At 36.9% G+C, this 24952-nt stretch overlaps 2 protein-coding genes across 7 annotated transcripts in view; one reads left to right on the forward strand and one right to left on the reverse strand.

Annotated features, from left to right (window-relative positions):
• Nucleotides 1-18413, forward strand: part of LOC126816058 (uncharacterized) — a 46121-nt gene extending 27708 nt beyond the window's left edge. The window contains exons 4-5 of one of the 5 annotated variants that reach the window (XM_050542201.1): nucleotides 16710-16741; nucleotides 17512-18413. In XM_050542201.1, coding sequence (XP_050398158.1) covers nucleotides 16710-16741; nucleotides 17512-17715 — 236 coding nt within the window. In that variant the 3' untranslated portion in view covers nucleotides 17716-18413. The other 4 variants (XM_050542204.2, XM_050542200.1, XM_050542208.1 and 1 more) reach the window with 4 other exon arrangements.
• Nucleotides 18414-18479: 66 nt separating this feature from the next.
• The window catches only part of LOC126816055 (uncharacterized), a 62541-nt gene continuing 56068 nt past the window's right edge, over nucleotides 18480-24952 (reverse strand). The window contains exons 4-5 of one of the 2 annotated variants that reach the window (XM_050542179.2): nucleotides 19690-19727; nucleotides 18480-19081 (exon numbers count right to left, since the gene is read on the reverse strand). In XM_050542179.2, coding sequence (XP_050398136.1) covers nucleotides 18860-19081; nucleotides 19690-19727 — 260 coding nt within the window. In that variant the 3' untranslated portion in view covers nucleotides 18480-18859. The remainder of the gene's footprint in view (nucleotides 19082-19689; nucleotides 19728-24952) is intronic. The other variant, XM_050542177.2, reaches the window with a different exon arrangement.

The following is a 24952-nucleotide window of genomic DNA, read 5'->3' on the forward strand; positions in this document are numbered from 1 at the left end:
GGAAATAAACTAAAACATATCGTTTATACAATATTAGATACATTAAATATATATATTTTATTTAGTAATTTGTTCTATTTTCAGAAATGGCTGTTGACCAGATCCACTTTCAGTTTATTACCAATAAGTTTGGAAGAGAAAATTTATTACATAATGGATTTGTTTACAGAGTTAATTCTTCACACTGCGAACGTACCTACTGGAGATGTACCACAAAAGATTGTCCTGCTAGAATCACCAGTCAGAATAGTGCACTAGTCAGATTTGGTCGACATCCCCACAGTCATGATCAAGACCTTGCCAAGACTGCAAGCCTCCTAAATTTATGAAATAAACAATAGTTACAAAAGATACAGTTGTTTATTTCATTTCTGAAATACAAATTTATGTTGTGAAATGTGTATACTGTAGTTGACATTGGTAAATCGTCTTTTTAACACAATACACAGGTTCTGTTGACATTTCAATTTCCACGCTAATTGATAACAAACCAGTGAAACTATTTTATTTATTTGAATTTCAGCTTCTTCTACAATGAGAAGTTTTTTACAAGATCTTTGTGCTCCGAGAAAGGAACTGTCTTTGGAAAATAAAATAGAGATTATAAAAGCTTCGGATCCCCAAAGTGGCTCAAAACCTTACCAATCAACTCTTGCTGCTCAGTTTGGTGTCACCCAGCAGGCAATAAGTTATGTTCTTAAAAGAAAAAATGTTTTTCTTCAAGAATATGAAAAAAAATATGGTGTTAAACCCATATGAAAGTGCTTGATTTATCAAGAATAGGACCACAAAAAATTTATGCAGAATGATATGAAGACTAGTCTGATGAACTATAGCAAGATATTTAGAAAGTGATTTATTTTTTAAATAATCACTGTGAATGATCCAGTTGTAATGTAAAAATTTAGACTAAAGGAAAGGGATGAATTATCTTCATTTTAGTGTTATGTTAGTTTATTTATGTAAAAGAACATTAACACTATCAGATAGTGTATCATTACAGGGCACATGATGATCATGATACAATTAATAATCAATCACAACCAGTGGTCAAATGCACAGAATTTGTCAAAATCAACTAAAAACAGCAAGTGACTGCCACATTATAGAAATCCCAGTTGTTCATTTAATGTTTTTCTGACCTGGTTTTATTTTTTTTAAATACTAAATACTTTGTGTTGGATACTGATTTGTATTGAAAGAGTGTTTAATATAGAAATTCATGGTTGTGGGCAATTCATTTCTTCAAATATTGAATTGTCAATGAACATGATAAATATGATCAGAATAACTTGTGTTACCAAAACAATGTATTATTCTAAAATTTTACATATATTTCATTTTTAATGATAGTGGAAATATAAACAGCTTTAATGTACTGAATTGACGGGAAATATGAGTAGGTTTACAAATATTTAGGCTCAAGTTGTCCTTGTTTGAGTTTCGAATTGAGGGTTTTAACTTCTTATTTCATTGTGTCACCAGACTCATATTACTTCTATTTAATTCTGTTAAAAGTTGCATTATATAAGAGCTAAATGGATGGTCGCGATTTTCAATGGATTGAAACGCAATCACCACTTAATTATTTAATTTGATAATGATAGTAGGTAAACAAGACTGTTTATTATTGTAGCAATGGTACTTGACAATCAAGACTACCAACGCTAAATCTAGTCAAAACTTCAAACACTCAGAATAACGTAATTTTGACTGAAATTTTCAATATATTCAATTATCATTATCTATTTTTATACGCCCACATTTTCATGCGGATTATCATCACCTCAGTTCGTCTGGATGTCTACATGTTGTTTGTGTACACTCTACAGTTCACAATTTTTTAACTGATTTTTACAAAACTACTGCCTGAGTTATGGTACTTGGTTGCTTTGAAAAATCTTATGGATGCACTTGCGGCTGAATTTATCACCGGATTGACTTTTAATTTATGCATACATGTAGTGTTTAGGATTATTGATTTTCAACGATTTCTAATAATGTGGGCATATGTTGCATGCCAACCGCTTGTTAAACTTTTATGACAGCCAGCTCTTTATCTAAATCTTACATAATGCCTCTTTAATTAAAGCAAAAACATTTTATTTGTGCATGGTGATGCTTAAATCCAACATACAAGGGGTGATGCAAATGTTTACGGCCTGCCTAAGTAATGTGCAATCTATATGAAAATTCTTATATTTATTTTTCAACATGATTAATGCACTTCTTCCACTATTTCTCTAGCATATTTAGCCACTGATTGTCATGTAACCCTAAAACTCCTCCACAGCATTGATAACCTTATCATCCATCCCAAATATACAGCCCCTGAGAACAGATTTGAATTGTGGGAAGAGTACGTAGTCAAAGAATAGGCTGATTGAGGGAGGATCTTTCAAGAGCCACAGTCCTGTGCCACAGCCACAGACAATGTCCTGGAGCAGCCAGACACCTCATCGAAATTTACTTTGACGCAACGTGTGCAGTTCATGATCGTAATATGCACCATTTATGTTGGAACCCAAGAAAATGGGGGCCATGACCTTGCAACTGGAAGACGTTCTTTTGAATTCTTGGGGCATTGGTAAAGTCGCACCATTCCACTGAAAACTTTTAGTTTTTGCATAAACCCAGGTTTATACTTGGTAACAATATGACCCAAGAGAGCATGTTGATCTCTCATTAGTCCTTGAGAAGCTGTTACTAACAATGGCGTTTTGTTCTTCAGACACTTTATTCATGTGTAAATGTTCATGGATTATTCAATTGACGTATGTTTTGATTATGTCCTGTGTAGTTGATAAGTTACTCACCTGTCCTGCATTTTTGTGTCCAGAGCATCAACTTCACTAGGGGGACCAGACTGTTAATCGTCTTCAGTGCTGATCCTGTTGCTTGTAAATTTAGCACATCACTGTTTGACTTTACTAATCGAAGGAGCATTGTCTCCAGATGTTTGTGTCATGTCATCATGAATTTGTTTTGGCATAAACTTTTTCAAATGAAGATACTTAATCGTGGCTATGCATTCGGTTTTCTCCATTTTGAGAGGGTCATGCTGTTTGACAGCTATATATATGAAATTATAGCTCGTTGAATTTATGGTTTGTATGCCAAGCACATGCTGAGATACTTTTTCTAGCACATGAGCAGATAATTTGAGTTTGGGCGATCCGTCCATGGCGAAGCCGAAATATATTGAGACACCCTTGGTTAATGCTGTATATCTGTAATGGTTAATATTTTCCTTGTAAGGGAATAAGAGTCTGTTATTTTATTTGAATTAGATAATGATTACTTTTATATAGCAGGTTGCCAAGTCCTATTATTATAGATCAAAAGAATTTCCTTTTAAGCTATTATTGAAATGGATTGCATGTTCAGTTTATGTCTAAATGATATTGTTTATTTGGCATTTATTAAACTTCAACAATCTTCTTGAGCCTTTAAACAAAGGAAAGCTTTTGCATCTCCATCAATAAGAGTGTGATTTCGTTGAAGCATCTTGTTTTAAATGCTCTTACAATTCATTCTTGACTGAGGACACAGAGTATTGAATATCCATATTATCATATTTTATTCTAAAGTGATGTCTTTCTAGAGTAGAGTCTGTAAACTGAATAAAATTTTATGTGTTATCATATCTTACTCTAGACTGTAGGCTTAATGATTAAATATTATCCTTTTTCACTCTAGACTGGGGAGGTCTAATGATTTAGGCTTAATGATTAAATAAATTCCTTTCTCACTCTAGACTGAGTAGGCTTAATGATTAAATAATATCATTTCTCACTCTAGACTGAGTAGGCTTAATGATTAATTAATACCATTTCTCATTCTAGACTGTGCAGGCATAATGTTTTAAGTATTATAATTTCTCACTCTAGACAGAGTTGACTAAATGATTTAATATCATCATGTCTTCATTCTAGTGGGCTGAATAAAAAAAATAGTATTAGATTTCAGTCTAGTCTTAAATATTGTACCTCATTTTAGACTGCGGGTTATGTGATTAAATAGCACGTGTGCTTCTAGATGGAGCAGACTGAATATATCTGAAATATTAATGCATCTCATCTCTCCCACATCAAAATCATAATGTTAATAGTGGCAATAAATTATTTCACCATTACATAATGCACTTTAATAATATAGATGTTTGTGCCCTGATATACATGTACAAGTTGTTTTTATGAATCATTCATATAAAATATAATGTGATGTATATTATCTGCTTATGTTAAAGTTCCTTCCCCAAGATAGGGGACTAAAATATTATCAAATATTCTTTAAAATTTAAGAAGGCTGATGAGTGTTAAGTTGTCTCTGTAAGGTCTAATAAATTGTGTTACGAAATAGTGGTGTTTATTTCTATTTAGAAAGGGTATCAGACTAATGCCTTTACCCTGGCGCTGAAAATTTTGCTTTAGATATTTTGGAGACTTTATGGTGATTCTTAAATCCTATTTCTTGTATTTCACATTAAAAGTGTACTTCAAGTATTCATTGTTTTGTTTTCAGTGTTTCCATCCTCAAGTTTGTTTGGCAAGTCTAGATTAACTATCGAAGAAAAACAAGATATTATAAATGCTCTTCAGTCACCTGAAAGACCATCACAAGCAGCATTAGCAGCTAAATATGGTGTTACAAGACAGGCCGTCAATAAAATGATCAAAAAATATTTACCCAATTTACCAACTGCTAATAAGAACAAGTATTCATAATTTGTAGTAGAAATAAATTGGAAAAGAGTTGACTTCTAAGATACCAGTTTTAAAATGTTGGCTTGAAAATTATCATTTTAACTGGAAGTTCCATCCAGTCTTAGCGCATCGTTAAACAAAACGTATTTCAGTCTTGGCGAAAATATATTTTTGGTGTTTTATTGTGAAAGGATATATATAAAAAAAATTGCAGTGGAACGTGTGCCGAGGAGTTTTGAATTGGAATTTGTGGCAAAAGGGGTAATGAACACCGGAAAGAACATTTTGCTACATTGTAATCGTTCCACGATATTGTTTTGTTTGTAAGAAGCCCTGTGATTGTTCTCAACATTTGTTAACTTTTATGATCCGTTATTCATTTATTATCTGTAAACCGAGTTGGGGTGTCACCCAGTGTCAGATCTAATGGCAATTTTCTACATATTTTCAACAGATATACCCGGGAACGGTTAAAAGAAACTTTATGTGTAAAATGTGTGGAATATTGCCAAACAGAACATTTACAAACAATTGTAACATTTAAGGAAAATTATTCCACCCGGCAAAACGAACTGCCCGAAATCTGGTACTTTTACTGGCCATTGGGTGGGGTGATGCAATTCCCGACAATCGGAATTAGTGTTTCTAAAAATCACATAGTTCTGATTTTGATTCAGAGTGTCTAGTTCACAAACTCAAACTAGAAAATTCAATCTTTTAGGCGCTACTTGCCGCTATTGTTTTTAGATTTTACTACGGTTATTTTGTGTTAAAGTTATGTAGGTTCATATTTCGGGCACTGGCGCCTTATTTTTCGGCAAAAATGATTACAGCCCCCAAAGAAAATCGCCCAGTACGCCTATGGCAGTGGTTAATTAAACTCTCTGAGCTGAATCCTCAACTCCTGAAGATAAAGATACCTGTTAAAGTATTGAAATGTTGCATGTATTAAACTAAGTAGTAAAACCATAAAGTTGTGTTATTATGAATCATCTACAAAACAATGTATGGACAGTGGTTGTGAATCTTCACTTTGAAATAGATTTTTACGAAGCTTTTTACTCTGGGGCCCCTTCCATTGTCGGAAAGGGGGGAAAAGGTGTACTGGTGACTTTGCTGACATTATTAACCAATGTGTTACAAATTTATGAAATTGACCGTTTTAAGTAAATGCTCCATCTTGTTTTGATTTTCAGATATACTGAATGTGAGGCGTCGAACTGAATTATCGCTGTCGGATAAAATACGTTTACTACAAGCATCTGAGGCTAACCCTAAACCATCCCAAACAGATTTGGCGGAACAGTTCGGTATAAGCCAACCTACTGCTTCCAATATTATTAGAAAAAGAGAATATTACATAGACCTGTACCAAAGAAAAAAACAAGAATCCAAGTCCAAAGAATTTCTGTAGTTGATTTTGTATCTTAGTGGTTGCCCAAGAAATTTATGTGGAAGAATTTCAATTCTGTTGTGTGTGTGTCAAAAAGTGTTGCGTATGTTCTTATGTGTACGTTCATTGCAAGAATTCTCTCTTTCCTAAATGAATTGCATTAATGATTAACAACCGAATATGTTGACTAAGAAAAGATTGTGAATCGTGTTATTAAACATCAAAAATCATTATAACATGGAATTTATCTTGAATTTGACACTTACTTTTTACGAATTGAAAATGTCTTCTATGACTATTTGGAGGCAGGGGTGAGATTTTGAGAATTTGCACATCGATTCCGCCCGTTAAACAGCTTCAATTATGATATGTTCATTATTTACATACAGTATCACGTACCGAAATATTTAGAAATATCGATACGTGCTAGCTCGATTGATTTGTACACAATTTTGAGAAAGTAAATCCTTGAGATGCGTTTTGGAAGGTGAAATAGACTTTTGGCAATACAGCAAAAAGACGACGATGTTATACGGACCGTTTTCAGCATGAAAGCTGTTCGATACGCGCTGTCGTATCCGTGTGCCGTATCACGTATGAAAAATACACACGCATTGATGACGTCATACACAAAATCGATACGGATACGCGATACGGACCAGGAATTTACGCTTGCCAAAAGTCTCTATTGATTCAGCTTTCGAACCGTGTATAACTGTATAATGTAAAGTGCAAGAGAGTAGATGGGGTTGTTTTTCAACGCAAATAATGTTAACAACTGGCACTGACAAATATAAAATGTATACGAATATGTCTAGTAGTAGGCTTTTTGACATTGTGATTAATCAAACAGTAGAAATAGAAAGAGTAATTTCACCACTGCTTATACAAGCTCTTAAATTGATTGTTCTTGTTTTATCATACCCAAGTAATATGTTTATTTAATATCATGCTTAATAACCATAAATAAAATGATCAAATCCATCAGTTAACCACTAAAAAGAAGACCATTAACTTTAGCGTTTTTAAAAATAGATTTATATTATATACTAACTAAAGAGCAAAAAAACAAAAAACCCCAAAAACGGCAGTGCGATTTCAAAATCAGACAGGCACTTTAATCAAATCATTCTAGAAAACGACTTACTAAATGGATCAAAGCAATTTTTTGTGAACAGTATGTTGACACATAGTGATTAATTCATTAATTCATCCCGTGTACAAATTGGCCTCCACGTAAAAGATCCCTTGACAGTTGGAATTCCCTCATAGCAGACTGTTTGGCGTATGCCCGTCTTCATTAGCCCAGTTCGGAGCAGAACAGTAGGACGTTAAACCCCATTTCATTTCATTTCGTGTCCACCGCGAGTGTCAATAACAGCAGCGCAGCGTCTGTACATGGAGTGGACCAGACGATTGATGAACGCCATTGGCACCTGGAACCACACTCAAAAAAGCCTGGCGCAATCCATCGGCTGTGTTTGGTCTCGGTACAACGTTATTAAGTCTCCTCTCAATTTCATCCCAAGGATGTTCAATCGGGTTTAAGTCCGGACTAAGGTCTGGCCAGTGCATAACGTTGACATCGTTCTGCTGTAGAAAGTCCCAAGTAACTCTGGCGGTGTGGGCACGGGCGTTGTCATACTGGAAAACGTTGAACTCGATGACGTGCGAAATGTACTATGACATGGGGTCTGGCAGCTTGATCCATGTAGCGCACTGCTGTGATGGCGCCTCCTCTCCCTGGACCAATATTTTGGAACACCACAGGACCCACTGTCTGGTTCAGGCCGATTCCACCCCAAAATCGACTCTCATCTGTGAACAGAACAGTTCCCCCATTGCCTGTGTCGCCAGTTCTGGTGTTGTAGGGGAAACTGTAGACGTTCACGTCGATGGCGAGGGGTGAGGATCGGTCCACGGTAAGGTCCACGGCAATGGATGTTCTCTCTGGTGAGACGTCGGCCCACTGTATCGGTACTGATGAGTCTTCCGTGTGTTCCCACTGTCTGACGTGCTGTCTCAGATTCCTGTGTGAAGGGATTCTGCACGTGCTATCGCACAACATGGCGGTCTTGTCGCCTTGTGGTAGCCCTTGGTCTACCAGTTCGGGGGCGATCATCCATGGTGTTGGTGGAACGAAAGCGTTGCCGAAGCCTGTAGATGGGCAGTGTGGCCAGCGTCGAGTCTTCCAAGCTCCTGGTTCCTCTGAGCTGTCGTGAGACGTGGCATGCTGCTGACGTTGCAGTGTATGGGTGGATTTTATAGGGCTGGTCCCGATGAACAAACAGCACGTGCAGCATGAGTTACATGAAAATCATGGAGAACACATTACCATCTCAGAAGTCAGTTTGCGTTTTTGAGAACATTTCCTGGGTTTTATTCTGTGTTTGGGAAGGAGCCTTACTGCTCAGGTAAAGGTGGAGATGTGGTCACAAATATACAATAAAACATTTGGCAAGTTTTATGCAATGCGTCTATTCAGAGTAACATACCAACCTGACGTTTCTTTTGCTGCTTAGTATAGTATAGGTTCTATCCATAGCGTTAAGACCATTTTGTTCACGATGTGCGGAATGTCTGGGACACCCTATGCTGCATGTTTATGGGGGATCATTCGGGCGATTCCTTGGCATAATGGATCGTGGCATTAGGTTTCATCACATAAACATTGTGTTTTAAATTCATGTCAATCAGGAAATAACTTTAACCACTGGATGATACAAGATATTTAAAAATGATCAAGGGTAATAACTCGAAAGTAATTTCAGACTTCCCCATTTCATGAAGACAAACATGGTGTGTAAAAAAATAAAGGCATTCGAAAAAATAATTTTATAATCTTGAGATTCTAAGACTGTTTAAAACTATTAAGGGCAAATTAATATACTTCGCCATCCCCTGGCGTACTGTGCATAAATTCAAAGTCAATGGTAAGATAACTTTAGACTATCAGAATAATTAAAGGTAATAATTCTGGCAGTAATTATCGGAAATATTTGAAAATCAATATACTTCTTCGTTCCATGACCAAAAACACGGTGTATAAATCTCAAGAATGATCGGATAATTACTTTAGCCTCCAGAGCGCCCACGGGATTTTTCAAAGTGACCAAAGGCTAACCAAGGGCTATAACTCTGTTGTAAATAGTCAAAAATCAATAGCATTCTTCGTCGTATGGTCATAAACACCGTGTCTCTAGAGTGGACGCAAGATTTTTCAAACTGATCAAAGGGCCGTAAATAAGTATTAGAAAAATAAATAAATGTGTTTGAAGCATATCTGGATAAACAATATTTCCTATTTAGTGTAAATGGGTTTACGTTATGCAAACATTGCCAGCGCTATCGAGCCAATGATCGGCGCCATGTGATGTGACGTCACGCGTAGAATGCATATGAACTTTATAAAGGTCAGTCATCTTACATAAAGTTATAAGAAGGCTTTCGCAATACCTCTGTGAAACAGACTGATTCCTTATTAACGCCATTTTCTATGTTGTCTTTATCTTAACAGCAAAATGTGTGTAGTATCATAATTATCTTTTTGTGAGGAAAACGTCTATAATGTATATGACTGTGGCATAATGTATAGTTATTTCTGAGTGTAAAAATCCCATCAAATGACGAGAGTAAATAATATCTCTTTCAGAGTCAGATAGAAAACTAATTGAGCATCTTAACGTCGACATTTTTTTGTGCTTACAGATAAAACAGATGATACCAATAATTCCAACAACATTGTTGTTTATTACGGCGAAGAAAGTTTCAATTTTGAAACTTTACGGAGAAGAAATAAAAAATATACAATGGAAGAAAAGATGCAAGCTCTAAGATCAGCTAAAGAAAGGGGGGTAGTAGTCACTTGTAAAGAGCTACAGATACCTCATAGTACACTTTGCACATGGAAAGCAACATTTAGGAAGATATATGAAGACTTATCGTAGCAATAATTGCCGTCTTTCAAATTTTAATGTTGACTGGGGATATGATTTTAAAAGAAAATCAAAGAAAATTATCAAAGTGTTTTGTAGGGACCTAAATCATTTCTTGTTTATGTACCTGTGCACCAGTGATATTTTACCAAAACAAATGATTACTTTTACAAAAAAAAGAAAAGGTGTCAGTTTCCGCCTTAGTCTATAATTGTGAAATATCATTATTATATTCGTATAATCGTGTCAAAAAGTTGATTTAGTGCACTAACTAACATTCTCTTGTTTCAAACAATCGCGATATATCGATTACCAATGGCCATCCTTCTGAAGAAGAGAGACCTTGTGCATCTCGTGACTGATAGTTACTAGATTAAATAGATTAAATGAATGGTAAAATGTATATGGCTAATAAGTGACATGAATATGCCCTGTGTTTATCTATTTCATTATCCTTTTACAAGTTAATCCGAGCGCCTCCCAGCTGGAAAATTTTAAAATGTTCGAATTATCTCGATAACGCGACTGACAGTAGATACCAGTATTATTTATCCTCAGATTTCCGTAATCGAAAGTTAGTTATGGTCAAGTTTTCTCTTTCTCTGTTGACATTAATTCACAATTTACAGTCTGTGATGGGCCATATTCCTTACGCAATGGCCCGAGAAATCCCTCTCTGGCCTTTGCTGGATTGGCTTCGGATTTTTGAGCTTTTGAGGAAGTGTGTCTATTCTTCCCGTTCAATCAAATCTATCCCAACTACAGTAACATGACAGCCCTTCGTTTAATCTTGGGTGTTCCCTAAAACTTTGGACAGTGATTTAAGCTATTAAAAACGGTGAAAGTATTATTAGTCTCCAAACAGTAAAATTTACATTGTATCCGCTTTGATAGTCTCGTTTGTCACGCAATTAGTTTTTCTGCAATATTCTGCTATGCACTGGTTATTGAGCGTAATACAATCGTGAATCATGACGTAACGTTATGTAAACTTGGTCCAATTTGGAGCTTTGTTTAAAGCATAATGATATTGTTACGCAGTTAGCTATTGGTTGTTAATCGGACTATTGACCTGTCATAATTTAGAACAGAAATTTGCTTCCATTACAGCAGTGTTAAGTGGGATTAGCTCTAATCAAATGAAACACTGCGAGGAGCAGGGCTCGCACTGCCGGTCGTCAAAGTCGCAATTTGCGACAAAAATAATTATGAAATTGGCGAATAAAATTTGATTTTGGCGATATACAAATATAACTGAAACTTATATCATTCTATCAGGGATTCAGATTCTGATACCTTTAAGGTATCTGAAAATAACAATAGGCCTATTGTACATGCAAATCATAAATTTATAGAAAATTGGCAATCCTTGAATGAGATCTGACGTGTAAATACTGAAAATATATTTTACAGTGCGGTGTGTAAATTGACTAAAGTCACCAAAAATAAAATCTGTACTTAAGTAAATCAAAACTGTGCTAATGTATTATGTAAAGACAGATTTTAAAAGTTGTTGTATATTGTATTGTATATATCGATAATTGTTTTATAATAAGCCCAGCTGAGACATAAAATTGTATATTGTCTTTTTTATCACAAATTTTTGGCAGATAAAATATGCCAGTTGGCGGAAAAAAATATGAACCCTTTTTTCTATAAAGAAAGTCAGCGTGAGCCCTGACAAGGAGTATGGTGATGGGCAGGTCGGGGAGAGTCTGAAACATTATGCCCTGTTTTGCTTATGACTTCCAACCCTTCAGTGCACTAATTATATACATTTCCATCCATCCCCACCCGCATTAGCCTCTGCTTTAACATACCTTGCCGATTTTGGGTCTACTTACTATATCTTTACACGACTTATTGACAATTGGTATCTGGCTGTAGATGCTTTATCTATGAACTTCAAACTTCTTATACTGGGAACACCTATTTATTTTGAAATACGCCCTTTTTCCGACCGCTGAAAGCGTTTACTTATTAACCCCAACTTCACGACAAGGCGGAGTACGTGTGAAATTTAAAGTCCATTGTTGGTACAGTTATTATTTTTTCATTTACGAAAATGTATCATTAACAAGCCTCTGTGGGATCAACTTCAAAGTTCACATACCCACAGACAAAAGTAGCTGGGGAAACCTACAGATCCAGAAGTTCGCATTTCAAAATTCAAGTTATCATAAAAACAAACTAAGTTTCTGGATCATATTTAAAACTTACATAATGTAAGAAAGCGACACTTATTAGTTTTCAATGTTTACGTTTTATCTTTTTGATTATTATTAATGCTTGCATTGAAAGCAGTTACTTAATGCAACCTTTATTCGTTGTTGGTTAGTCAAACGATCTTTCTCTGTTTCTGATATATTCAACGACTAGACTTAGAATCTGGAGAATCAAAGAGTGATTACTCTTGCAAAACCCTAAGTCTTCGGTATATTTCTGATAGTGATATGACTTGATGGTTGTCTCCATAATCCAGGCAATGATTGGCACCGTTTAGTCATAGACCTTAACGTAACGTTGTCAATTATTGCCTTGATCCTAGGGGCTAAGTTGTCTGATCTACCGATCAGACAGATTTGATTAGTGTTTTGTAATTATATTGTAATTTTGTATTCAAACCAACGTGTGTTACTATCCAGCTAAGTCTTTGGAATACTCCATTAAATCGCGAAGAGTTTCTCAGACAGGTCTCTAGATGATACATTGTAGATAATGACAATTTTATTAATATAATGTGCTAATTAATATATCATCGGGTCGTACTTCGTCTTGTTTTATTGTAAGTGATCTTAGGCAATTAAAATCAAAACTTGGGCGAAGCTATCCACATTGACCGAAAGCCTTGCACGCGACCATGTGATCTATCCGAATGTACAATGCATAATGTACATTGTACCAAGAACATTTTATTTAAGTCCCATTATAATTTGTATGATTATGATTTTGTGAATAACCCAGTTAGTCTCTTAACTTGCTGTGTATTATAAACGTCAGCTATCAGTTGCAAATTAGCGGTTATCTATTAGTCAGTGATTGGTATAAGGCAGAATTCTAACCGAATTGTGTCCGTAAAATCCACGTTGCACCACAGTAGGTAGAGACCTTAAGATAATATTGTTTAAAATAATATCAAGCTGGTTAATTGCCTGCGAGAGTCGTACATTCGTGAAAAAACATGACACGCCAAAAGAAACAAAAGCGTCACAGTGTATTCAGGGGCGTACATAACGATTTTGTTTGGGGGGGTGTTTAGCCAAAATGCGACCGACTGATGCCCATACCCCTAGTACGAGTGACGCAGTCAAGAGCCGCGCACCACAGGTGCGAGTTTTGTAGGGGCCATGTGCAGTAGCGGATCTAGATAGGGGTAGGGGGGGTCCAAATCTAGGGCGCCACCCCACCCCACAATGAATGTCAACAAAATACTGGCTATAACATTAAGCGTCCCGGTAGAACATAGATGGTATTGTATAATTATATAGTTGTTTGCAGATCGTTGTCTCGCTGGAAAGCAGTTTTACTTAAGTTGACATAAAGTTTATGTCATATATGATTGTGCCTATAACACTGAGCAACCTGAGAAAATTTTGAAAAATTGAGTCAATATCTTGGCATTTGAGGTCATTGTTGGGAGAAATTCTTGTGGACGAGAGGACCAGAAATGTGAGTCAATTAGACAAAACCTCGAGATCTGCCCCTGTCAATTCTGCCTGTTTTGCAAGAGTTGACAGAACTTTTGTATAGCCCCACGACCCACACAACAGTGCCAGTGGTACTACTAACATAACTAGGCAGTTCAGTATAACCGTGAATATGAAAGTGCTGAGACAGTATATAGGAGTGGAAGAATGATGTTATAATGGAATCGAGCGCCGCAGGCGCGAAAAAATTTCAGATGTGTAACCGAGATTTTAATTTTTGGGACTGGGCCTGACAATTTTAGTCAATGTCATGGCAAATGAATCCAAATTCTCGTTAACGAGAGGATAAGAAATAGGACAGATTCTTGAGACCTATCTGTCAATGTCGCCTGTTTTGTGAGAGTAGAACTAACAATTCTACAGTCTTTTGACCCACGACTTACTCACTAGTGGTACTACTAACTGGGCGATTCACTGTAACTGTGAATATGATAGTGATGAGATAGTATAAGACAGAGAAGGAGTTGAAGAAGGATGGCATAATGGAATTGAGCGCCGATATGTAACTGAGCTTTTATTTTTTGAGGACTGGGCCTGAGGGCACTTTACCTCAATGGGGCGCTTACTTGGTCTCTGAAATGCCCTGGACTTTGGGGAGAGATTTTGCAGAATTCTGATGTTCAGAAAACACCTCATTAATTCATTTGAGACCGACTGCGGTGAGCACATTTTTTTTTAGACCGACTATTTTTTTGACATGGGGTGAAAAACATTTTTTTCAAACATGATAAGTCGACAAGGTTATTTTATACTAAAGTTTTGCGTGAGTAGAGTGACGTGTGCAGTGAGCACTTACTTTGATACCGACTGCCCATATCTTACGACCGACTGCACTGATTTTGCGACCGACTAGTATTTGGGATCTATTCTGGCATTATTTGTTTACCTCATTAATTCATTAAGACGGCGATGCATAATTTTGAGACCGACTGCAGTGACTGCACTTATTTTGAGACCGACTATTTTTCTCCCTGGGGGAAATTTTGTTCTTAAGACCTACATACTCACAACAGAATAAGAATGAAACACATCATTTTTTCAAACATGATAAGTTGACAAGGTTATTTTATACTAACGTTTTGCGTGAGTAGCGTGACGTGTGCAGTGAGCACTTATTTTGATACCGACTGCTCTTATTTTGCGACCGACTGCACTGATTTTGCGACCGACTATTTTTTTTCCTGGGGGTGTACCACACCCCCACACCCCCCACATTTACGCCCCTGAGTGTATTATGTGTGCTAATGTCTGGGTAATGGCATTAAATATTGGCCAGGACCGGGCGAATTGTTACAAAATTCACAATAGCACATCTACACGATTTAACATTTTAATGTTAAATCGTGTAGATGTGCCATAGTGAATTTTATTAAAATAACTATTCCTATACAATCGTTTTCTATTGTTCGACAGATTATTATAGCAGTATTCCGGGCCGATTTGTCTGCCCGTCTTCATTTATCCAGGTTGGGCAGAAAAGTGAACCCCATTGAATTTCGATTTGTGTGAAGATAGGTTGTCAAGCAACGAAACATACGCCCACAGCAGCTAAATGTCAGGGCAGTCAACAAGAGTTGTTGCATATTTTTACTTTCGTCGGTAATGGAGGATTTATAACACACTAAAATCTGATTAAGAGTAACAACTCATTAAGTAATTATCAGAAAATCATAGGAATTTGTTAGGCCCATGTAACGTTTAGTATACAAAACATTTAATATCAAGACCTCAAACTCGGTGTATCAATCTAAAGTCAATCGAAATATAAATATAAAATCAATCAGATGATAACTATATGTATGGTCTATAAAGCATCCACAAGATTATTCAAAGTGAAAAAGGTCCATAACTCTGGCAGTAATTATCGGAAATCGTTGAAAACAATAGTATTCTTCGTCGGATGACCTTAAACACTGTGTTTAAAGTCAACCGGATATTAACTTCAGCCTCTAGAGCGTCCACAAGATTTTTCAAATCAAGAGCAATAACTCTGGCAGTAATTATCGGAAATTGTTGAAAATCAATAGGCATCTTCGTTTAATGACCTTAAACCAGCGTCCACAAGATTTTTCGAAGTGATGAAGGGTCATAACTCTGGCAGTAATTATCGGAAATCGGTGCAAATAAATAGTCTTCTTCGTCTCATGACGCTTAACACTGTGTATAAATTTAAAGTCAATCGAATATTAAATTTAGTCTCTAGAGCGTCCACAAGCAATTGTGGGCGCCGGACCGACGGACGGAGGCGACGACAATATACGATTAAATTTCAATGTAGGCGTATAATAAAGGATCACTTATGACTTTGTTAGGCCCATGTAACGTTTAGTATACAAAACATTTAATATCAAGACCTCAAACTCGGTGTATCAATCTAAAGTCAATCGAAATATAAATATAAAATCAATCAGATGATAACTATATGTATGGTCTATAAAGCATCCACAAGATTATTCAAAGTGAAAAAGGTCCATAACTCTGGCAGTAATTATCGGAAATCGTTGAAAACAATAGTATTCTTCGTCGGATGACCTTAAACACTGTGTTTAAAGTCAACCGGATATTAACTTCAGCCTCTAGAGCGTCCACAAGATTTTTCAAATCAAGAGCAATAACTCTGGCAGTAATTATCGGAAATTGTTGAAAATCAATAGGCGTCTTCGTTTAATGACCTTAAACCAGCGTCCACAAGATTTTTCGAAGTGATGAAGGGTCATAACTCTGGCAGTAATTATCGGAAATCGGTGCAAATAAATAGTCTTCTTCGTCTCATGACGCTTAACACTGTGTATAAATTTAAAGTCAATCGAATATTAAATTTAGTCTCTAGAGCGTCCACAAGCAATTGTGGGCGCCGGACCGACGGACGGAGGCGACGACAATATACGATTACATTTCAATGTAGGCGTATAATAAAGGATCACTTATGACTTTAATATGTATTACATTTTCTGTGTCGGTTTTGCAGGTTTTGGTGAAGATGACGGCTTTCAGTCGGGGGTAATTATTTTTTGTTTTTTCCCATTTTAATCTATATAAGTCAATGTTCACCTAAGATTCTGGAACACATCATCTACAAATCATCTACAATTAAACAATTCAAACCAGATATACTTCCGAAAAAAGTTGGAACAGATAGATACTCTTGTGTAACACATTAGTACAATCATGTATGTCCTTAATATATAGGGGGGATGGATGGCTGAATGGTTAGCAAGCGCGCTGTATCATACGGTCTGTCATTGAGTCAACTGGCGGGGTTTCGATTCCCCGGTTGTACGTGACAAGGAGTAGGGTCGCCTGTCCAACCTCGTGGGTTTTCTCCGGGTCCTCCGGTTTCCTCCCACTGCTAAAGACCCCTACGCGCAAGCGAATGATTGAAATAAAATTGAACCATGTGTTAGTCCCGAAATGACCTAGTCTGTGTCGAGTGGACGTTAAACCCCATTTCTCTCTCTCCTAAATATATAATCACCTGGTCTGCAAGTGATGCCCCTTTCCGAGATACACGCTGTCCATATTAACTTTATTAATCATTTCCGTTTTTTGTTCCAAATACTTCGAGCATAATTTTATATTTGGAAATACAATTGTTAAAACATTACACCTGATTATTTAATTGTGGTTATATATCATTAGAAGTCTAACCCTAGGAATAAAGCCAAATGGTGTTGGATACTTAGTTAGACCCAGGCTTTGCTATCCAAATTTATGTCACTATGAAAATGTTTGATCTCTCTTCAGATTTTTTTTTATTTTTATCATTTCAGTCGTATTTAAACTGCCAAGCTTCAAGACTAAGTGTCAATTGTCCTATCTGTGGTATTTTACTATCTCAAAGAAGAAGTCTGACTCAACACGTTCGTGAAAAACACAGCAATATCCGCCATAATTGTTCTCACTGCGACGCATCGTTTACCAGAAGAATAACCATGTTAAATCATGTTAATAAATTTCATAATAATACACACTGATTAAAGATGCATTCCCCTGTATAAACGGGGTGATTTGGTGATATATTGGACTAAAAACATATTCAAACTAATAACTCTATCAAAAATGTTCAAATCCCTCTCAAAACATGAGGAAATACCTCAAGCTATAAAAATCTATTTAAAGAAATTATGTTTGTCACGTGACTTGGCGATCGCGGAAACTAGCCAAGCCAAGGGAGAGTTCATTGCATATTAAAAACGATGTTGACTTTAATCGTTGTCCGTGTACCATAAATATCGATGCCTAAGTAAATTATGGGATTACCCCCAGCCCACTTCTTTTGTCGCTGTTTAGTCCCAGAATATGTTGTACGTTTAAATCTCTCGCTTTTTCCACGTCCGCTCGCCATCATGTTTATCAACATTACATTAAGCGCCCCCTAATACAAAGAGGTCAAAGAATCTGCGCGTGCAACCGTTGACGTCACTTGAGCAGACAGCCCTAATCGTCGGGCTGACAATTAGTGACACCCTCTCATTTTTTTTTTGTGCGCGCTCCATGGGTATTTTTCCAGGGAATCCAGTATTTTTCTAGTAAGACTGACTGTCTCTACTTTCCATATATTGCCATACTTTTATTGGAGATAACGCCCCGATAAATACTTTTGTGGGAATGCATCTTCAAATCATGTTGTAAAATTTCATAATAATACAAACTGATAAAAGTCCATGGAAATCATGTTATTAAACTTCATAATAATACAAACTGTTAAATCATGTTATAAAACGTCTTAATACATGAAATATAAAATAAATACAGATGTTTTGACAAGAGTTAGGATTCCGGAATTTCATTTCTAGATTATTAAAATGTCGCTTTAAAGGTCCATTTGTCTTTTAATGGATCCAGTTTAGAATCCATGTTGCTCTTTTCTCCAACACGAGCAGTAAAAAGCTACATATAATGGCACTAAAGACAGGGACTGGAAGCGGAACCGCTATATTCCCCTCTCCAGGATCTGAACTCGGAAAATAAACATAGAAAATAATCAGTGTCCAAATTGTTCCATAAATACTGCTTATGTTTATGTATATGTGACCCCATACCATTTAATTTAAATGTGCACATATTTATAACACAATAATTCCAAGGAATTGTTCTAGGGCGTGTTTGAATAGGGCTTTACGTGAGTTCTGTATGTGAATCAATGTGAAGTTTAAATTCATACATCATAGTAAATCTTTCACCACATCCGTCGACAGGACAGATAAACACTTCTAATACACTATGACGACCTCTTATATGTCGTATGAGATTCCACTTGCGTTTTGACGTATAGTTACAGATACTACATTTTAAGATTGTGCTTTTAGCTTGACCTTCATCTGTTTCATCTGTAAGTATCTGTAAATATATTTATATACAACACAATAACATGCCAACAATACTATAATAAATGTAGTATGGTTTAGACGCGGTTTGGATTGAAGACAGGGGACCTTATTCTCATAAACTTAACAAATAATGCTGGAGAAAAGCACATAAGAACACAGATCCCTACTGAAATTTAGAGTCGCGCATTGATTTTATCCACAGCATTGCCTTTGTCGAGAAACTTTTAAATTTTTTGCACCCTATTGAAAATCCGTGCCACGGATCAAATCTGCACTGAGTAAATGTCCCTATCATCGAAATTGTAATCACTATAAAATCGGTGTTTTTGAAATGGAATTATTTCTTATTTAAATTACTCCCTTTTAGATTGCTGCCGTTGCCGGAGTGATAAGGCATTGTTTTAATGGTGATTTGAAGGAAATCCAGGCCGGAAAACCCAGTTTCTTGTTGCAAATATCGTTAAAATCAACAGTATAGTAAATAGAGCAATTTTGATTTTTTGGCATATTTATAAATTAGATGGTATAACTCTCCCCGTGGTTGTATGATGTAGCTGTGAATTACTAAATGCTGCAATTTACTTAATTCTAATTATAAAACATAATTATTTCTCTTACTTGTATATGCTGTTCTTCTTTCTCGAAGCTTTTGTTCACTGAAACATACAAGACCTTTATTAAACGGGGGGTTGGATGGCTGAATGGTTAGCGTGCGCGCGCTGTATCATAAAGTCTGTCATTGAGTCGACTGGCGTGGTTTCGAATCCCCGGTTGTACGTGGCAAGGAGTAGGGTCGCCTGTCCAGCCTCGTGGGTTTTCTCCGGGTCCTCCGGTTTCCTCCCACTGCTAAAGACCCCTACGCGCAAGCGAATTATTGAAATAAAATTAAACCATATGTTAGTCCCGAAATGACCTAGTTTGTGTCGAGTGGACGTTAAACCCCATTTCTCTCTCTCTCTCCCTTTATTAAACATTCATGTAACATATTCTTAACTGTAACAATTGGGCGGAAATATTAAAATAATTCAAAACTTGTGGTGAACTTTGGCGGTTCGAACTTGTGTGGAAATCAGGCAAAGCTTAAGTACCCTCCTCCCCTCCCTATTTGATTGAGCTCTCGGTACGAACAAGTGATTTGTTTCGCATTCAGGCTTCAGACGAGTATCGAATTAGGCCCCGGCCCTCAGATTAAACTGGCCTCGAGGGGCCTGGAGGATATGTCAGAATGCACCAAAATGTTTTCTATTTTGCAAAATTTCTCGACCTCTGGTAGCCGGGGGAAGAGACCCCGCTAAAGAGTGCCCTCAAAATAGTATAGCCTCTGCCATGATAAACCTTAAAACGCCCCTGATGTCTCTGGCTGAAACAGAAAATCTTATAATGCTGAAAATCACGGGAGCTTATTCTCCTCGATTCCAATGCTTCAAGTCAAATTTGAAAATCAATAGGTTTGATCCTCCGGCTGAAAATCGAAAAGGTTCGTTCAAAAGATTCTCGGAAAAGGGAGTTTGACCCCAAACGGAAGGGGCCAACTGACAGGTTTTAATTCGTACTCATATGACCCTAAATATGAAAAAACAAATGTTAAAAACAAGCCAAATGTCGATTGGCCAACGGACGAATAGTGTGGCGCCATAATACGCCTGCACGTGCGTGCTGTATCATAAGGCCTGGTTTCGAATCCCCGGTTATACGTGACATAGAGTAGGGTCGCCTGTCCAACCTCATGGGTTTTCTCCGGTTCCTCCGGTTTCCTCCCACGGCTAAAGACCCCTACACGCAAGCGAATTATTGAAATAAAATTAAATCATATGTTAGTCCCGAAATGACCTAGTTTGTGTCGAGTGGACGTTAAACACCATTTCTCTCTCTTTGAAAGTTTACTTTAAATACGCCCCATCCCCGTCATTTAACATGATCGTTTTTCTTTCCCATTGTCAGTGATGCAGGACGGAGGGCCTAACAAGTACAACTGTCTAATCGTTAAGGTGGGACGAAAAACGAGGTTTCGTGTACACATTAGCGTGCACGTAAAAGATCCCTTGGCAGTTGGAATTCGATACAAGAGTAGACCATATAAAGCACCGCTGTCCGGGCAAATTTTCCCTCATAGCACACTGCATGGCGTATGCCCGTTGTGATCAGCCCAGTCGGAGCAGAACAGTAAGACGTTAAATCCCATTTCATTTCATTTCATTTCTGAAGGTCTGTACATATGAGTACCACCCCCTTCTACTGACCATAACCTTGTAGATTGATCGCGTAAATTATTAATTTCCATCCTAGTCCAGATTTTTTTCCGTATGCAAATGAGCTTCTTCGTAGTTCCCAAATAAGGTATATGTTCTAATATGCTAAGTTCTATTATACATTTGTCTATTATGCAAAATATTATACTGTATTTTGTATTATTGAAAAGTTAAATCTGTATTTCAACACAGTGACATTGGTACTGCGGAGCAGTGGAAATTGCAATTTGTAAAACTAAAATACGTATTTTGAAGTGTTGGCATATGCATATGCAGTTTGTAAAGTGAACATTGAAATAATATTGGTAACGTATCCCTTCATATAATTTTACATGTAAATTTACTGTTATGTATTGATTGTAGATCATTACCGTACCTTTAAGATTAAGGTAAGGCAAGTTGTAGTCGGGACTGAGGTAACTTTAGCCCGGCAGTTCGATTTATTCAATCCTAGAATAAAGACATGTTTTGAAACCACCTTGGTGTTATATTAACCCTCACTCCAATATACAATAATTGGCGACGAGGATCAAAGATGGCAACTTTTGGTAAAATAGAACAGTTAAGTGGTAATAAAGATGAATGGGACCAATATATAGAACGTCTTGAACAGTATTTGATGGCAAATAATCTTGATGAAATTGAACTGAATAGGGATGAAACGAACGCAACCGCAGTCAACGCACGTGCACAGAAAAGGCGTGCTATCCTGTTAAGTGTTATTGGGCCATCTACTCAGTTCTTCGTAACCAAATATCACCAAATAAACCGGCAAGTAAGACATTTGATGAAATAATTGATATATTAAAAAGTTATTTTTCTCCGACCCCCTCTGAGACTGTGCAACGTTTTAAATTCCATACGTACCACAGACGACAGGGAGAATCAATAGCCGACTACGTTTCAGAATTACGTCGACTTGCTGAAAATTGTAACTTTGGTAACAATCTGAACAATATGCTTAGAGACAGACTTGTATGTGGAGTGGCGGATGAACGGATACAAAGGAGGCTTTTGTTAGAAAAGGAGCTAACTTTTGAAATTGCATACACCATTGCCTTAGCCCAAGAATATGCTACACGCGATGCTAGTGTTTTACAAGGTACAAGTTCCTCAAATGACGCAGTACAATCTGTACATAGGATTGGTGGACAAAAATCGTTCTCTAAAGACAAAAGAGCACACAATCAAGACAGCAGTAATATAAGTGTACGTCGTAAACCCTGTTTTCGTTGTGGTGGAAGTAATCATACGTCTGACAAATGCCATTTTAAAGAGGCTGAGTGTAATTTCTGTCATAAGATAGGACATATTGCGAAGGTTTGCTTGTCCAGACGTATCAGACAGTCGCGTAAATCTGGAAAACATCCAAATTTTAAAGCGAATGCGATCAGTGCAGACTCTGACACCGATGTGTTATTTACTTTAAATTCTCTAACTGGTAGTGCCCCTTTAAACGTTAAGGTTTTTATTGACGGTAAACCCGTTAAATTTCAGTTAGATACCGGTGCAGGTGTAACGGTTATGAACAAACATGATTATGAAGAACTATATGGAAATTCCCGATTGTCTCGGTCGTACATTAAACTTAGTTCGTATACCGGAAATAAAATAAACGTTCTCGGTGAGAAAATAGTAAATGCTGAAACTAATGGACAGAAAACTCTTCTACCACTGATTGTAGTTGACGGAAATGGCCCACCTTTGTTAGGCAGATCGTGGTTACAAGAGCTTAAACTAAACTGGGATGAAATCATGACACTGTCAACAATTCAGTCTTCTCCTAGTTTAACAAGTTTATTGGATGAATTTGATGAGTTATTTTCGGACAAAGTAGGATTTTTGAATGATTATAAAATTCATTTAGACATTGTAGACAATGCTACTCCAATGTTTTGTAAAGCTAGATCTGTACCATTTGCTATGAAAAAGAAAATAGAAGAGGAGCTAAAGCGGCTTGAAAGTGATGGTTTAATTCAGAAAGTGACATATTCGGACTGGGCAGCACCAGTGGTTCCAGTGATCAAACCAAATGGCAGCTTGCGACTGTGTGGTGACTATAAACTTACAATAAATAAAGTGGCTAAGCTTGATCGCTACCCCCTCCCTTTAATAAACGATATTTTTTTTAATTTGGCTGGTGGAAAATATTTCACAAAGTTGGATTTGTCACAGGCATATCACCAAATAGCTTTGGATGACGTATCGAGGGGATTAACAACAATAAATACCCACTGGGGTCTTTATGAGTACTTACGCTTACCTTTTGGTGTTAGCTCTGCTGTGAGTTTTTTTCAGAGAGCTATTGAAACTGTTTTAAAGGGATTAGTTGGACAGAGTGCTTATCTTGATGATATTATAGTAACCGGTTGTAATGAAGAGGAACATTTAGAAAATCTCCGTGCTGTTTTATCGCGTTTAAAATCGTGTGGTTTGAAACTTAGAAAAGAAAAATGTAAGTTTTTGTTGACTGAAGTTGAATATTTAGAATTTAAAGTGACGGCTGATGGTATTCATCCTACTGAATCCAAAGTGAAAGCTATTAAAGAAGAAAAGGCACCTTCTAACGTATCACAGTTGCGATCATTCGTTGGTATGGTGAACTATTATTCACGGTTTCAACCACACCTTTCACATCATATGGCTCCACTTTATGATCTATTAAAGGTTGATAAGAAATGGAGTTGGAATAATAAACATGAACTCATTTTTCAGAAAATAAAATCTATGATGTCTGATGAAATAGTTCTTGCACATTATAATCCTGATGCTGAGTTAGTACTCTCCTGTGATGCCTCGCCGTTTGGAATTGGTACTGTTCTACAGCAACGAGAGGAAGATGGTAAACTGAAACCCATATCGTTCGCGTCACGAAGTCTTTCCGCTGCAGAGAAGAACTACGCCCAGATTGAGAGGGAAGCCTTATCAATAGTATTTGGTGTACAAAAATTTAGGCAATACTTGCTTGGTAGAAAATTCACGTTACTTACTGACCACAAACCATTGGTTAAGTTATTCGGAGAAAATAACGGAATTCCTCAACTGGCCGCGGCCCGTATAAAACGTTGGGCTCTGATCTTATCGGCATACCGTTATGAAGTGAAATATGTTTCTTTAAAAGATAATCTGTGCGCGGATTACTTATCACGTACGCCGTTACAAGATGATAGAAGTAATTTTAACTGTCATAACGACGAAGTTTTGTTTGTTACAAACTCTGTGTTGAAAGAGGTTCCTTTAACTTCAAAAGTTATCGCCGCAGAAACCCGAAATGACACAACTCTATCAAAAGTTTTACAACTGTCCCGAGATGGTTGGCCTAATTATTATAATGTTGATGAGCTAAAACCCTATTTTATCAGAAAGACCGAACTGTCGATCGAACAAGACTGTGTTTTATGGGGAAGTAGAGTTATAGTTCCTGTTAATTTACGACCGACTCTTTTGTTAGATTTGCATAGTGAACATTTGGGAACTGTCCGTATGAAAGCTGTTGCGAGACAGTATTTCTGGTGGCCGAAAATTAATGAGGAAATAGAAAACATTACTAAACATTGTAAAATGTGCCAAGAAAACGCGCCTATGCCTGCATCCCCGGACGTCGCATCGTGGAATTGGCCCTCGAGCCCGTG

This window comes from Patella vulgata, chromosome 3 (assembly GCF_932274485.2).
Source record: "Patella vulgata chromosome 3, xgPatVulg1.2, whole genome shotgun sequence".
NCBI classification, from domain to species: Eukaryota; Metazoa; Mollusca; class Gastropoda; family Patellidae; genus Patella; species Patella vulgata.